This window comes from Gadus macrocephalus, chromosome 12 (genome assembly GCF_031168955.1).
Source record: "Gadus macrocephalus chromosome 12, ASM3116895v1".
Lineage (NCBI taxonomy): Eukaryota > Metazoa > Chordata > Actinopteri > Gadiformes > Gadidae > Gadus > Gadus macrocephalus.
The window spans coordinates 26722419-26739918 of NC_082393.1; the positions used below are offsets into that span (position 1 = coordinate 26722419).

Here is a 17500-nt window from a genome sequence, read left to right on the forward strand (position 1 = left end):
GGAGGAGAGCAGAGAGGGAGAGGAGTGATGAGGAGTGAGGAGGAGTGAGGAGGAGCAGAGAGGGAGAGGAGTGAGGCGGAGGAGAGGAGATGAGGATACAGAGGTTGATGAGTGAACCAGAGAGAGAGGTGGGGTACAATAGTTCCACCAGTACCAATAGTACAATAGTTTAGTAAAACGAGGGGATGGAGTCAATAAGGATGATGGTCATAGCTGGAGTGTAAAGGAGGCTGTGGTATAATCAAGGCACCAGAGTACGAAGTCAAGCTTTTGTGTGTGTGTGTGTGTGTTTGTGTTCATGTGTGTGTATGCGTGCGTGCGTGTGTGTATGTGTGTGTGTGTGTGTGTGTGTATGTGTGTGTGTATGTGTGCGTGTATGTGTGTGTGTATGTGTGCGTGTGTGTGTGTATGTGTGTGTGTATGTGTGCGTGTGTGTGTGTATGTGTGTGTGTATGTGTGCGTGTGTGTGTGTATGTGTGTGTGTATGTGTGCGTGTATGTGTGCGTGTGTGTGCGTTACCCTTCTCTCTGGCGGCGAGGGCCAGCCTCTCCTCCAGCTGCTGCCGGAGGCGGTCGTTGGTCTGGATGGAGTCCTCCAGACGCTGCCTCAGGCTGCGGATCTCCCTCAGATGCTCTTTCATCAGCTCTGAGCCTGCAGCACACGACACAGCGACACTCAGCTCAGCACACACACAGCGACACTCAGCTCAGCACACACACGCGACACTCAGCACAGCACCACACAGCGACACTCAGCTCAGCACACACACAGCGACCAGCTCAGCACACACACAGCGACACTGGCTCCAGAAACCTTTAGGTACGTTTGGCTTCAGAACGTTCACGCAGGTGTCGCCAGTTTGCCCGCAGCGAGTGACCTCTGACCTCTACCTGTGTGCTGGTGCCTGATTGGTAGCCGGACGACCCCGACGACAGGTCCGGCGCCGCCCTCATGGCGAGGCCGCCGTAGCTCATGTCCCACAATGCACTGCCCTCCAGCAGGCCGGCCTCCGCCTGCATGGTGCCGGGCCGGCCGCCAGGTGGGCGGGGCCGCCCAGCGGCGCGGGCAGCAGGCCGTGGTAACGAGGGGCGGGAAGCCGGAGGGGGTCGTGGGGGGGCCCAGCAGAGGGGTCCTCTGGAGGGCCAGGGGGGGGCGTAGGAGGAGCCTGCAGGAGGACCAGGAACACAGTACTGTGATGTGTGTTGGAGGCAGAGGGCTGAGCATACTGTCAGTGGGGGCTGTTAGTCACACGGCAGATTCAGCAGGAAGACACTGGGAGATCTGGACCATGCTCGGAGAGAATGAAAACACGGAAAGGTTAGTAAGAGGGAACATGGAAGAGGAAAATAGATAGATAAGAGATTTTGAAGTTTTCCAGGGTTTGACTCGATTGAGAAGACAGTCAACCCAGTAACGCTTGGATTGACGAGAGCTAAGTCAGGAAAAGTGTGTCATCCAAGAGGAGAGTGAGGCTGTTTGTGAATGACAGGAGAAAAAATAACACAATAACTACTTTGCAGTGTAACTGAGTCTCCGGAGGTGGAAAAAGCTGCAAACTTGGCACACATGTACCAGGTGACTGTTGGACTATATGGTCTTAAATTCATAGCAACAACGCCAAATATGGCAGAGATATACATTCAAAGCACAACATATGCATATTCCCGATGTTTACAGCTATGAATTTTTATGATAAAATCATTAGGCCAGGGCCACCAGGCTCGCAATATTGTAGGACGCAGCTATCATTGCTTCCAACCTTAAGTATCAGGGGAGAAGTAAGCTCCCATCCTGTGTCAGCTGCCCTCATGTGACATCAGACTCCATCCACCAGCCTTTCGGTCTACTATCCTGCAGATGGCCATAGCACGACTATGTGCCACATTATTACTATAATTTCATAACATTCCAGGCCACAAATATCCCACAGATACCAAATCTGTGTTCTCAGACTTGAGTTCACGTATTTGATCGACACCATTAAGGTGTTATGTCAAAGGTTAAGTCATTATTTATAAAAGACATTCATGTTAGTTTTTAATTGCATTATATTAAACTCAAAGAACCATTACACACACAAACGTGTTTGAACCAATGCACGCACACACGTGGTCAGAAACACATGCACACGCACACACACACATGGGCCACGGCGGCCGTGTGCACGCTCTCTCACTGTGTCCCAGCTGCCGCTGCAGCGTGTGCAGCTCCTGTTGCACCTCCGCCAGGGAGAACCCCACCCCCCGCTGGCCTCGGAAACGGGGGCGCAAGACATGGGAGTGGGGGTCAGAGGGCGGGGGTCGGCGGGGGCCGGAGGAGGGATGGGGGGGGGGGGCTAGAGGTGAAGGCGGGGGCCGCCCCAGCATAGGGGGGCGCAGACGAAGACAGAGGGATAGGAGGCAGTCCGGGAACTACGGACAGAGAGAGAGGAGGGGGCAGGAAGCAGGGAAGAGGAAGAAGAGAAAGGATGAGGAGCAGGGCCGGTGGAGCGTGAGGAAGGACAGATAGATCAGAGGAAGAGTAGGGAGGAACCATGAGGATGAACCCTCCCACACACGCCACAACGTCTGTACCCCGAGTCTGAAGGCACGCTGCCCAGGTGACCTGACGCCTTCTCACCTGTCTGGCTGTGGGAGCTGGCAGCCTTGTGCAGAGCCCAGTGCATGCTGGGAGAGCTGAAGGAGGAAAACGCTCTGTGAGAGGAAGCGTGGGACGGGGGGGCAGACGGATGGTGGGACATGGCCTCCGACCGGGACGGGCATCCTGGGAACGGAGAACACACAGAGTCACTGAGCGGCTCGAGGACCAATCAGAGCAGGGCTACTTCTGATTGATGGAAGGGATGTCATTCATTATAAGAGGTACAGTGAACGTACCTGTGCTGGATCTGGCCGACGCCCCCGTCCCTCCGGACCGAACTCACTGGCCGCGTCCATCTCCGAGCTGAGCTCCAGGTCCTCATTGGTGGAGCCCCGCTCATCGGACACATAGGAGATGCGATCCGATTGTCGGACCCGGTGGTGGTGTCGGAGAGGGCGTGGCTGCTGCAGGGCGTGTCAGAGCGCTGGTTGCCGTAGTGATGGGACTGCTGCTGGTCCAGCTTGGCCCGCAGAGACTCGATGACCTTGTCCTTCTGCTGGAGCTCCTTACTGAGCCTGGACCGAGAGACAGAGTCAGACAGGGAGCACACACACACACACACACATACACACACACACACACACACACACACACACACACACACACACACACACACACACACACACACACACACACACACACACACACACACACGCACGCACGCACACACACACACACACACACACACACACACACACACACACAGACACACACACACACACACACACACACACACACACACACACACACACACACACAGACACACACACACACACACACACACACACACACACCGCATAAACACATATACACACACACAACGCACAAACACACACACACACACACCGCACAAACACATATACACACACACACACACACACCGCACAAACACATACACACACACACACACAAACACACACACACACACCGCACAAACACATACACACACACACCGCACAAACACACACACACACACACACACACACCGCACAAACACACAGACAAACACACACACACACACTTGCGCAGCCACGCACATGCACGCACAGACACAATTACACACACACACACACACACACACACACACACATATATATAGTTATTCTGCTAAATAACTCGCCTCAATAGTGGTCCCAACTAGTGTGACTAAATATTAGATGAACAGTTATATAAGTTAAAAAAATAATACATGACAAAATATGTTGTCAAATTTGTCAAGAAAATAAATCCACCTAAAGGACACTAATTAGTAGTGCACAATGCATTATTTATTCGACTATATATTCTATCAGTAAGATCTTGTTTCAAGGGAAATATTAATTCGCAAATTCGCACAACTAATTCGCAAATTTCCACAATGCAAAATGGCATGTTTTATCACGTGAATTCAATAAAAACAAAGCAAAATAATATTTAAATGCTTCCGAACGAGGCACTTATGTCATTATCCCACACAGAGAGATCAGACACACACACAAGTTCGGAAAAAAGCAGCCAACTGTATAGTGCCCCAGATGAAGCTGCCCTACACACTGTCCCCGACAGCTGATGTAATGAACGCTGAAGCGCTGGCACAAGGATATAATGGGCTGAAGGTTAGGACAACAAACACACACATACACCCCAGACCCATACACACTTTAACGTACATGTCATCGGTCCTATTAACACCAAGAGTCGGGTTCACCCTCACAGAGCCTCTTAATCGCTCTACATTACATAATAATTGTCATTAAATACTATATAACTATATGACAATGCTGAGAGGGACAATATTTACCACGCTGTTTTTTGAAAAGCTAGTGTATTACACAGCAATCAACAGTGGCGCTCGCATCCCCATCACCCTCCTCCTCGTCCTATCACAGAGCTCCGTGCGACAGCGCCGCTCTCTTACTTGTCCAGCTGTGTGAGTGCGCTCGTCCTCTCCCTGTCCGAGTGCCTCTTCAGCAGGGCCAGCTCCCTCTCCTGGGCTCTCCACTCCCACAGGGAGAAGGAGTACAGCGAGGCCCGGTACAGCGGGCTGCTCTGGACAGCATGGACTTCCAGAGGGGAGCCATGTGTCTCCGGGGCGCCGCCTGGGCCGCCCGCTGGCCCGCCCCCGCCCCCGCCCTGCTGGGCTACCGGGCCCCCAGGCCGGCCCCCCACCCCCCCTCCGTCCCCCCTGCTCCCCGGACCCCCGGGGGCCCCGTCCTGGCGGGCCCCTGAGGCAGCACGGTGCGGACCTCGAGGGCCGACACCGCCTCCGTGGTGGGAACCTCTTAACGGTTCTGCAGGGTGTGAGGTGGGGGTCCCTCGGTAAACTGTTCCCCCCCCTCGGCGGTCCGAGAGGAGTGCAGCGGACGTCCCGACGGGACCAGGGGGTGAGCGAGGAGCGCCGGGAGGGAGGATGACCGGACACCCGGGAGAAAAGACTTAAAGCCCGGATTAGGCTTTCCCCGGGGAGGGCGGCGGTGACACGGGCGCGGCGGTGGGTCCCTGACGGGAGCCAAGCTGCGGGTCATTCCACCACGTGTCCAACCCCGCTCACGTTAACACACGCACACATCTAGAGGAGGTGGCAGTGGTGGTTCAGGCAACGGGGATTTAACCTCCAAGTGTTGATCGCAGGTCTTTAAGGAGGACGAAACACAGACTCAAGCCAGACCACCTCAGAGCCACAGAATCAAAGCTTGAATAATGAATAGGCTGCAAACGATAAGCTTCACTTAGCGTGGTGCAGCAGTGTGCGACTCTACCAAGTACTTAGTCTAATGGAAGACTTTAATCAAATAAGGTTTGAGAAAAGTAGATCTCCAAGCGATTCCAGAGTGGCTCTCTGTTCCTCTGGTATCCATTCCTCCCCCTGTTATGAAGCCTGGAGGGAGGTGGGCCCTACTCCCCCCCCAGCTGAGACACACATCCAGCCCCCACTGGAGGAGGGGGAGATAGAGAGGAGAAGGGAAGAAAGGAGGGAGTCCATAGAGGGACCTCTGCCCCCCAGGGCTGCTGTACTCACGCTGCTCTGACCATCAGAGGGAGGGAGAGAGAGAGAGAGAGAGAGAGAGAGAGAGAGAGAGAGAGAGAGAGAGAGAGAGAGAGAGAGAGAGAGAGAGAGCGAGGGACTTTCAATGGATGCAAACAAAACAGCACATGCTCTGACATCTGTCAGTGTGAATGTGTGTCTCTGTGTGTACTTTCTGAATACACGCTATAAACACGTCAGTCTCTAGATCTCAAACCATGCGTCCACATCCTTCGGATGCTAGAATCCGTCAAGCTGAGGTTTATTCCATCCAATGAATCAACACGAAGGCACCAAGTCGCAACTCAAACAATGATGATCAGCACCGGGGGAATTCTTCCCTGTTTGTTGTAAAATCCTTGGAAATATTCTTTCAAAAGTAATCAAAAGGAAAATCCAAGATGGCATTCGAGCTCCAAGCACAAAGCAGCCCGTGTCACACCGGCAGAGGTCCAGGTGTGAGGGTCCATCACGCTACAGGTCCAGTGTCTGTACATCCACGCACACACAGCTTCAGAGGACTCTGGCCCCTGTGCTGCTATTGGTGGAGAGCAGCAGTGACGCTCATCCCCTATTCCCTCCGCACCACACACCTCTCTCTCTCTCTCTCTCTCTCTCTCTCTCTCTCTCTCTCTCTCTCTCTCTCTCTCTCTCTCTCTCTCTCTCCCCCTCCCTCCCTCCCTCTCTCTCTCTCTCTCTCTCTCTCTCTCTCTCTCTCTCTCTCTCTCTCTCTCTCTCTCTCTCTCTCTCCCCTCCGCACCACACTCTCTCTCTCCTCTCTCTCTCTCTCTCTCTCTCTCTCTCTCCCTCCGCACCACACTCTCTCTCTCTCTCTCTCTCTCTCTCTCTCTCCTCCTCTCTCTCTCTCTCTCTCTCTCTCTCTCTCTCTCTCTCTCTCTCTCTCTCTCTCTCTCTCTCTCTCTCTCCCCCCCCCCAGCTCTCCCTCTCTCTTACTCTCTCTCTCTCTCATTCACTCTCGAGCTATCTCTGTATCTCAGAGTCTCTGGCTCTGCATTAGCTGTCCCTGACCTATTTCCCTCTCAATGCACAGTCTTAATAACTTAACCTGATTAGTGGCCCAGCCTATGTGCACTGAGCCCAACTAGCCTGCAATGGCTTTAACCGCCTTGCCCCATCAGACTGTGCAAGCTACACCATATGAGCTATATACTGTATATCAAACATTAAAAGAGATGGAGCTGGAGAGTCAATAGGTTCAGTAGCTGGAGTCTCCTTTAAAGGCTGTCTACTGAAAGACTGTCTGAAAGCCTCTCTCTCTCTCTTTCTCTCTCTCTCCCTCTCCTCTCCCTCTCCCTCTCTCTCTCTCTCTCTCTCTCTCTCTCTCTCTCTCTCTCACGTTACTAGTAGTTTTGTTATAGTTGTCTGTAATTGCAGCACTGTAGCAACAAGCTAAGAGCAGCCTGTTATGAAACAGAATAAAGATGTTGGCTGGATGGAGTTCCACCTCCCCGAGCTATTGCTGAGAGCACACATGGGAGTCCATGTGTGTTCAGCATTAGTCCTCTCAAACACATTAAGCTGAGCTGAACTAGTGCAGCTCATGAAGAAATATGCATTATACAGTATTAGAGAAGATTGAAGGACTCGCCAACCAGGCACCGTGCCAAAATGCCCATGGCAGTTCTTAGATCCCTGCTCTTGAATGGTACATTTGCTTAAATCTGGTGGAGCTAGATCAGATTAGCACATGGCAGCTTCTCTCTCTAAACAGTACTTCTGCACTACTTGTGTAAAGGTTATTATTATTAATGCATGGATGTGAGTGCACGTGATGTAGCCTGCATAATATGCTGCACTGAACATGTTTTGAGGGGATATAAGGTACTGAACCACAAATGACCCAACCTGATGACAGCATTATAAAATGAGATAAATCATAACATGACTTATGTAATTATAAGTCATGTAATGAGTCAATGCTCGCTTCTCTCACTCTGTCCCTCTCTCTCTCTCTCTCTCTCTCTCTCTCTCTCTCTCTCTCCCTCTCCCCTCCCTCTCTCTCTCTCTCCCTCTCCCTCTCTCACTCTGTCCCTCTCTCTCTCTCTCTCTCTCTCTCTCTCTCTCTCTCTCTCTCTCTCTCTCTCTCTCTCTCTCTCTCTCTCTCTCTCTCTCTCTCTATCTCCCTGAACCAGCCCTTAGTCCTAGCAGCAGTCCGTCCAACCGCAGCAGGGCTGAGGGGGGTGTGAGGCCAGAAGCCCTTCAGTTCAGACAGAGGTGACGTCAATCACTCTGACGTCAAAGAAGTGACATTGCAGCCAGTTCACTGGTTCAAGGTTGTGTTGCAGTTTAGTGGGTCGAAGATAGAGGGTGGGTTAGAGCATGAGCCACAAGATAGAGGGTGGGTTAGAGTATGAGCCACAAGATAGAGGGTGGGTTAGAGCATGAGCCACAAGATAGAGGGTGGGTTAGAGCATGAGCCACAAGATAGAGGGTGGGTTAGAGCATGAGCCACAAGATAGAGGGTGGGTTAGAGTATGAGCCACAAGATAGAGGGTGGGTTAGAGTATGAGCCACAAGATAGAGGGTGGGTTAGAGTATGAGCCACAAGATAGAGGGTGGGTTAGAGCATGAGCCACAAGATAGAGGGTGGGTTAGAGTATGAGCCACAAGATAGAGGGTGGGTTAGAGCATGAGCCACAAGATAGAGGGTGGGTTAGAGTATGAGCCACAAGATAGAGGGTGGGTTAGAGTATGAGCCACAAGATAGAGGGTGGGTTAGAGTATGAGCCACAAGATAGAGGGTGGGTTAGAGCATGAGCCACAAGATAGAGGGTGGGTTAGAGCATGAGCCACAAGATAGAGGGTGGGTTAGAGCATGAGCCACAAGATAGAGGGTGGGTTAGAGCATGAGCCACAAGATAGAGGGTGGGTTAGAGTATGAGCCACAAGATAGAGGGTGGGTTAGAGTATGAGCCACAAGATAGAGGGTGGGTTAGAGCATGAGCCACAAGATAGAGGGTGGGTTAGAGCATGAGCCACAAGATAGAGGGTGGGTTAGAGTATGAGCCACAAGATAGAGGGTGGGTTAGAGCATGAGCCACAAGATAGAGGGTGGGTTAGAGTATGAGCCACAAGATAGAGGGTGGGTTAGAGCATGAGCCACAAGATAGAGGGTGGGTTAGAGCATGAGCCACAAGATAGAGGGTGGGTTAGAGTATGAGCCACAAGATAGAGGGTGGGTTAGAGTATGAGCCACAAGATAGAGGGTGGGTTAGAGCATGAGCCACAAGATAGAGGGTGGGTTAGAGTATGAGCCACAAGATAGAGGGTGGGTTAGAGCATGAGCCACAAGATAGAGGGTGGGTTAGAGTATGAGCCACAAGATAGAGGTGGGTTAGAGTATGAGCCACAAGATAGAGGGTGGGTTAGAGTATGAGCCACAAGATAGAGGGTGGGTTAGAGCATGAGCCACAAGATAGAGGGTGGGTTAGAGCATGAGCCACAAGATAGAGGGTGGGTTAGAGCATGAGCCACAAGATAGAGGGTGGGTTAGAGCATGAGCCACAAGATAGAGGGTGGGTTAGAGTATGAGCCACAAGATAGAGGGTGGGTTAGAGTATGAGCCACAAGATAGAGGGTGGGTTAGAGCATGAGCCACAAGATAGAGGGGTGGGTTAGAGCATGAGCCACAAGATAGAGGGTGGGTTAGAGCATGAGCCACAAGATAGAGGGTGGGTTAGAGTATGAGCCACAAGATAGAGGGTGGGTTAGAGCATGAGCCACAAGATAGAGGGTGGGTTAGAGCATTGAGCCACAAGATAGAGGGTGGTTAGAGCATGAGCCACAAGATAGAGGGCGGGTTAGAGCATGAGCCACAAGATAGAGGGTGGGTTAGAGCATGAGCCACAAGATAGAGGGTGGGTTAGAGTATGAGCCACAAGATAGAGGGTGGTTAGAGCATGAGCCACAAGATAGAGGGTGGGTTAGAGCATGAGCCACAAGATAGAGGGTGGGTTAGAGCATGAGCCACAAGATAGAGGGTGGGTTAGAGCATGAGCCACAAGAGGCCTTCTTAGCAGTAAAAAGCATTTCTAACAGGTCTATTGTCTTTATATATTGAATGGAGGTGGATGAGGTGCAATACCCCCCCCCACACACACACACACGCACGCACGCACGCACGCACGCACGCACGCACGCACGCACGCACGCACGCACGCACGCACGCACGCACGCACGCACGCACGCACGCACGCACGCACGCACGCACGCACGCACGCACGCACGCACGCACGCACGCACGCACGCACGCACGCACGCACACACACACACACACACACACACACACCACACACACACACACACACACACACACACACACACACACACACACACACACACACACACACACACACACACACACACACACACACACACAGTGCTTTGTGTCTTGACATGTATTTTTAATAATAATAATAATATATTATATATCAATATATCATTTATGTACGTGTATATGTGCATTTTGTTCTAAATTCTCCTGCTTGCTGCAGTGAACCAACCCTAGCAGCCGAGCACACAGGAGTTCTCTTCCTGAGCCTGAAGGCCTAAGCTGCCTCATCTGTGAGGCTGCTCAGCGGCCCTGACACTAATCAGCTCTGTCAGTAATTAGCGATCGGCCTCGCTACGATGGAACAACGAGGGAAACGATCTGATCGATATCTTCCAATGAGCCCTCCTTCCTGTGACGCGGACCACATAACAGACAAACCCCTGTAGACCCGCATCAACCAACACACACAGACACACACCCACACAAACACACTCACACAAACACACTCTGACACACACTCACACAAACACACACTGACACAAACACACAGACAATGAGAGTCCTCAGCACTGACCGGATGGCCAGCAGCTCAGTCTTATCATCGGGGTGTTCTGGATGATCTCCTGATGGAAAAGGCAAAACAAAGCATACAACCACTTCTTTAGGATATTTTGAAAAAAAAATATATGTGTGTGTGTGTGTGTGTGTGTGTGTTAGCGTGTGAATCTTTATTTGAAGGGACTACACTACATTGCATCGGATTTCATGGCTTCAGCGCACAAGTTTATCCATCATAAAGGAAAAACCAAACCTCTTATTTCAGATGAAAGGTGACGGAGTGGGTTACAAAGTACTGTTGCTATTGATGGATCCTGGTACAAATCTGGGATTTGAATTCAAGACTTCAATTTGAATTCGACTTGATGCAGACGTCTTGCAACCGTTAGGATATGAGTAAATGGACTCTATGGCCCTCGATGGGTTAAACACGCTTTTGCAGGAGTTCAATTATTGGGAGTTGTGGTCAAAGTCGAGCGAGTGAGATGGCCTCGGGCAAAAGAGCAGAAGTCTGAACGATAACAAGGGGAGCGATGTTAAATATAATCCCCAAACACGACACGTTTAGACGTTGACTTCTCTGAGTCCTGAGGAATAACCGTGGAAACTGCTCATGAACGGAGCTATTCCATCTTTATATTTAGTTTTTACTAGTATATATAATAAAGATCTCAGCGACAGCGCTGGTATATTAAACCTCTTTAGACGATCGCCTGTCTTACCGTTACACTAAACAACCCGTTCATCTCAGCCATAAGGGGGCCGCTCTAAGAGGGCTTTGGGTTCCCCTCAGTGTATTGAAGGACCCTGCGTCACGCCCCCTTCATCACTCACGTCCGCTGAGCTTGTGGGCGACCCTCTGGCCCAGCGAGGCGCTCTGGGCCAGCTGCTCCCTGAAGCTCTGGCCCGTGTAGTAGTCAATGTCGTTGGCGCGCAGCAGCTCCTCCAAGGCCTTGGTGGTGTCCCCCTGTGCTGGGTCAGGGTGCTGCACGCGGCCCGGCCCTCACGCAGGCGCTGCCTCAGGTGGGACAGCTCGCGCGCCTGGGCCTGGATCAGGGGGTCGAACCTACTGGGGGGGGTACGAGAGAGGGTCAGGGGGTCGAACCTACTGGGGGGGGGGGGTACGAGAGAGGATCAGGGGGTCGAACCTACTGGGGGGGGGGGGGGGGGGTACGAGAGAGGGTCAGGGGGTCGAACCTACTGGGGGGGGGGGTACGAGAGAGGGTCAGGGGGTCGAACCTACTGGGGGGGGGGGGGGGTACGAGAGAGGGTCAGGGGGTCGAACCTACTGCAGGGGGGGGGGGTACGGAGAGAGGATCAGGGGGTCGAACCTACTGCAGGGGGGGGGGGGGGGTACAAGAGAGGGTCAGGGGGTCGAACCTACTGCAGGGGGGGGGGGGGGGTACAAGAGAGGCGAGGAGTTGAGGGGTTCAGTCACAGATTTTTGATACTAGAACATCTCGTGGGATATAACTTCTGTTGCTATGAAGGTGTTCACCGGCACAGGTACTCATTTGACGGTGCAAAAAGTCATTTAATGACTTTAAAGAATTACCGTCATGGAGTTTTACTATTAAATGTGTGTGAGATAAAGTTTCCAGTGTGATGAACCGAAGCGGCCGTCATGTGACGGACTCGATGCTAACGACCACACGTTGGGTGCTCGTTAGCCGGGACGGAGACGTGACGGAGGCTCGTACCCAGGCGAGGCGCGGGCGCCTTCTTCCCCTCCTCGCCGCGGGGGGGCGTGGCCTTGCCTCCGGTCCTCAGCTGGTCCTCCAGCGCCCCCACGCGGCACACCAGCTCCCGCAGCTGCCCCCCCGCGCCCACCGGCGCCCAGCCCCCCTCCTCCTCCTCCTCCTCCTCCCCCTCCTCCTGCGGGCCGCCCCAGTTGGACCTTGCGGGGCGTGGCCGGGGCGGGGTCGCTGGAGGAGGAGGAGCAGGAGCAGGAGCGCAGGCGGCTCTGGAGGCCACGGACCACCGCCTGGGAGGCGCGCCAGCTGCGCCCGCAGCTCCTCCACCAGCCGCTGCAGCGCACGCGCCTCTCGCCGCGCGGGCAGCGCTCCTACTGGGGCGGTGCCGGGGTGGGTGGAGGAGGGGGCGGTGCCGGGGTGGGTGGAGGACGGGGTGGTGGCGGTGGCGCTGGAGGAGGTGGTGTTGGCGGTGGGGGCGGCCGGGCGGTTGGCGGGCCACCACTGGGAGCCGCACTCCAGAGACGTGCACATCTCCAGGTCGTCAAACTCTGTGGGGGGAGGAGAGGAGAAGGCTGACTCATGGTGGGGGGGGGGGGGGGTGAAGGGTGACCAGACGGTCTGAGGGGGGGGGGGGGACCAGAGGGGTCTGAGGGGGGGGGGGGGGGAGGACCAGAGGGTCTGAGGGGGGGGGAAGGGTGACCAGACGGTCTGAGGGGGGGGGGGGGGGGACCAGACGGTCTGAGGGGGGGGGGGGGGGGGGACCAGAGGGTCTGAGGGGGGGGGGGAGGACCAGAGGGTCTGAGGGGGGGGGGGGGGGACCAGAGGGTCTGAGGGGGGGGGAAGGGTGACCAGACGGTCTGAGGGGGGGGGGGGGGGGGACCAGACGGTCTGAGGGGGGGGGGGAGGACCAGAGGGTCTGAGGGGGGGGGGGGGACCAGAGGGTCTGAGGGGGGGGGGGAGGACCAGAGGGTCTGAGGGGGGGGGGGGAGGATCAGAGGGTCTGAGGGGGGGGGGGGGGACAGAGAGTCTGAGGGGGGGGGGTCACAGCGACACAAGGAGATGACCGCTGCGGGCTTGTCCCACTCAGATCAACCCCTCCGGGTTCAGAACATGAAACCATCTCTTGACATGGAACACACAACGAGATTATTGACGAGGTCTATTAATAGTCTGCCTCATAGCTGTCTGCTCTCTCCTCTCCATCGATGGTTCCATTCTGTTTGTTCAGTAGCTGCAGTTTGTGGTCGGAATGCTTCCTCCCGTCAGCTCAGAGGTCTCCGCCGACGGTTCCTCCAGATGTTCTGACCTGGGCTGCTGGTGTCTCCTCTAAAGGTTCTCCAGATGTTCTCACCTGGGCTGCTGGTGTCTCCTCTAAAGGTTCTCCAGATGTTCTCACCTGTGCTGCTGGTGTCTCCTCTAAAGGTTCTCAGATGTTCTGACCTGTGCTACTGGTGTCTCCTCTAAAGGTTTCCTCAGATGTTCTCCAGTCTACCCGGGCTGCTGGTGTCTCCTCTAAAGGTTCTCCAGATGTTCTGACCTGTGCTGCTGGTGTCTCCTCTAAAGGTTCTCCAGATGTTCTACCCTGTGCTGCTGGTGTCTCCTCTAAAGGTTCCTCCAGATGTTCTACCCTGTGCTGCTGGTGTCTCCTCTAAAGGTTCTCCAGATGTTCTACCCTGTGCTGCTGGTGTCTCCTCTAAAGGTTCTCCAGATGTTCTACCCTGTGCTGCTGGTGTCTCCTCTAAAGGTTCTCCAGATGTTCTCACCTGGGCTGCTGGTGTCTTCTCTCTCCGCCTCGTTCTCACTGCGGCCGCACGTCTCGTAGCCGAGATCCTGGAGGTCCACCTGCACCTGCTTACTGTTCTGCTGCACCGAGGGCTCCGCTGCGCACACGCACGCACACACGCACGCACACGCGCACACACACACCACACACACACACACACACACACGCACACACACACACACACACGCACGCAGGCAGGCACGCACACACACGCACAAAGCTTATAGACCTGAGACCTCGATACCCGCTTCATTACCATGAGATTATAGACGTGATTATTATTCTATTATCACACCAGGAGGCCGTTTGTGTTTTGGTGTTGTAAAGTAAAAGCATATTGTTGGATCACTTGCGTCCGGTGAGCCATGATTGGCTGTTCCAGGTGTGATGTCATCACTCACTGAGCAGGAGGCGGTAGTCTTTGAGCTGCTCCTCCTGGGCCTGCACGGTGGCCTCCGACACCATCAGGCCTCTCCTGGAGCGCCAGGCTGGCCTGCTGCTGCAGGCGCCCAGCCGGCCTCCTACCCGCCGCCGGGGCCTCTGGGGCCTCCGGGGCCGCTGTGGGGCCTCCTCCAACTCCTCTGGGAGAGAGAGGAGAGAGAGAGAGAGGAGAGAGAGAGAGAGAGAGAGAGAGAGAGAGACATCCTCAGTCCAATAGGACGTGCCGTCAATATTTGTAATATTCAGTATCCTGCCTGTCACACAGGGTTTGGGTTTGTTTATATTGATTATGATCGATTGTCCGGCGCCCCCTACCTGTGGAGAGCGGGAGAGCAGCGCCCCCAGGTCCAGGCTGGGGGGCCGGGTGAGGGGCCCCCGGCCCTGAGGCAGGTACAGCTCACTGTCCCAGGCCTCCCACTGCTCACAGTCCGCCTCCTCCTCCTCCAGCTCCTCCTCAATGGTCACATCCAGCTCCTCCTCCTCCAGCTCCTCCGCATGGCTGACCTGAGGCCGCTGGGGCTGGGGGGGCTGGGGGGTCAACTGGGGGGCTGGGGGGTCCGTCAGTCAGCTGCTGCTTCAGGCCTTCGTTCTCAAAGCGCAGGCTGAGCAGTGCCTTCCTATAGGGAGAGAGAGAGAGAGAGAGAGAGAGAGGAGAGAGAGAGAGAGAGAGAGAGAGAGAGAGAGAGAGAGAGGGAGAGAGAGGAGAGAGCCTTATTAATCACTTTATTCTAGAGCTGTCAAGCGATTAAAATATTTAATCGTGATTAATCGCATTAATGTCATAGTTAACTCGCGATTAATCGCAAATTCTTTTTCTATGCTAAATATCCCTTGATTTTTTTGTCCCATAATTATTCTCATTTTAATTCTCTTATCAACATGGTGAAGTGTATCGGCTTGCCTTGTGCAAATTATTTTATATAACAACATTGGCATATACTGATCAAAACAGGACGATACAAAAAAAGAGCCTATAGTGCAATTAAACGACTGCTTTGAACAAATGTAATTTGAACATAGCAGTCAGGCTACTGCTTCTTTGTTTTGAGCCAAAGAAAAGAAAAAAAAAAAGAATTTTTTTTTTTTAAATAAAATAATTGCGTTAATCGCGCGATAATTTTTTTAACGCCGTTAAATTTGGTTTGCGTTAACGTCGTTAATAACGCGTTTAACTGACAGCTCTACTTTATTCTAATGATCAGCACCAATGGTTATGTATTATATATTTATTATATTATATATTGTACAGAACATCACATTTAAAAAAATATATTATGTAAGATTGGGTGAGTTCCTTTTTGGCATAATTAAAAAAATAATAATAATAACATTACTACCAATAAGATCAACTCAAGAGTAGAAGCGAAAAAAAAACAGAATCAAAGCGGCCAGGTTTATGTGAGTCGACACCCTGAAGGGCGTTGAGGTTACCTCATCTGGGAGAGGGAGGTGAAGCCGGCTGTCCCCAGCTGAGCCTTCAGCTCCCCCAGCTCCCGTTCCACCGCCCGCTTCTGCTGCACCAGCTGCTGCACCTCCACCAGACCAGGGCCCTCGAACCCACACTCTGGGCCCTATCACAGAGAGAGAGAGGGAGGGAGGGAGGGAGGGAGAGAGAGAGAGAGGGGGGGGGGGGAGGGAGAGAGAGAGAGAGAGAGAGAGAGAGAGAGAGAGAGAGAGAGAGAGAGTTTGTAAGCCATGCACACCATCACCAAAATACTCAAACCCAAATTACTTGCAGTTTGTATGTTTCACAAATTACAGTATTTCAGCTAGAAACTGTTTCGATTTTTGGTTTCCTAACTATTTAGCTGTTTTTTGTGTCTATATAATCGTATATTCTCTTCATCATATCCTACCTTCATGTTCCCCAAGGACTCAGCGGTCAGTCTGGAGTCCTCTTCGTCGACGCTGTAGGTATACGCGCTGTTGGCATCGTCCTCATCATCATCCTCACTTTCAGAGCTCAGTTCTTAAAGGACAAATTAAACAATAACAGTTATGTGTGTGTGTATCAATGATGCGATGTGTATGATGAAGTTACACATGATACAGTGGTTCAGACCCTGATAGAGGTCTTTATAATGTGCATTAGGATCATGTATATTGCTTGGGTTAACATAGAGACACACTAGCACTGTGCAGGATAACACAGCCCTCATTGGATGCCACAGACAAATGCAGTGTGTAACCTTTAGACCTAATCTCTTCTCTGCTGGAGCCATGATGCCCACAACTTGTTAAGGGCAATGCTACGTCTCTACATAGCTAGTGTACAGTGGCTACGAAAACCTTTGTTATATAACATGTCATATAATTAACTCTTGGAACACGTGTGCAGTTTGGTGTGCCTCATATCTTCTGGATGGGGATGAGCAGATTATGCTCAAGGCTCTGCCTTTATACTGCCTTCTGCACTAGACCAAGGGCTCTGAGACCGGGGGTGAAACATCAGACTGAAACATCTTGTTGTTTACAGGTTCGTCACGATGGATCATAATCTGAATTTAATATTTGTCTGTGAAATACAGTTCAAATCTTAACAAAGAAATCTAACTTTAGGGTCCTTTTCTGATTACTTTGTACCCTAATTGTATGTGTTCCGACATTCAGAAAGTATTTATACTATGACCTATGGATTGATATTCGGTTGAAACTGGGCAACGTATAATCAGCATCGTTAGTGGATTTATTTAAGGTTGATGGATGTAAGGAGAGTGTAAGAAGCTCCTCATGGTACTTTATGTACTATGTTTGTGTGGATCTAGAATTAGATTCCTTCGGGGGGGGGGGGGCATGTTATTGTGTATTCTGACATGAGCTCTTGGAAATGGCAGTGCTTGGTGTACTGGTAAAAAGCCTTGTTCATTGTGTCCTAGTGACTAGATCAGGATGGACTCTTGAGGCTAAAGTGACCGTCTGGTTCACAGCCACCCACCGGAACTACAGACGACTAGAGTGGCGCTGGAGGAATATTGCCTTGTTTATTTTGCCCCAGTGAATATTCAGTGATGCATCACCAGTATCATATTACAGTGACTGGAAATGTAAGGCCGTCGAAAATCCTGAACACATTTCAAAGCCTCAAA

At 52.5% G+C, this 17500-nt stretch overlaps 1 protein-coding gene across 1 annotated transcript in view; it reads right to left on the reverse strand.

The window, feature by feature from the left end:
• The window catches only part of LOC132468591 (myomegalin-like), a 32074-nt gene that overhangs the window by 4850 nt on the left and 9724 nt on the right, over window positions 1–17500 (reverse strand). The window contains 19 exon segments of the mRNA XM_060066314.1: window positions 269–679; window positions 885–1165; window positions 2177–2411; window positions 2620–2763; window positions 2866–2900; window positions 2903–3008; window positions 3011–3155; window positions 10513–10561; window positions 11331–11465; window positions 11468–11601; window positions 12151–12389; window positions 12391–12486; window positions 12488–12738; window positions 13954–14070; window positions 14375–14562; window positions 14730–14766; window positions 14880–15031; window positions 15846–15985; window positions 16271–16383. Of these exon segments, the coding sequence (XP_059922297.1) occupies window positions 269–679; window positions 885–1165; window positions 2177–2411; window positions 2620–2763; window positions 2866–2900; window positions 2903–3008; window positions 3011–3155; window positions 10513–10561; window positions 11331–11465; window positions 11468–11601; window positions 12151–12389; window positions 12391–12486; window positions 12488–12738; window positions 13954–14070; window positions 14375–14562; window positions 14730–14766; window positions 14880–15031; window positions 15846–15985; window positions 16271–16383 (3008 nt within the window).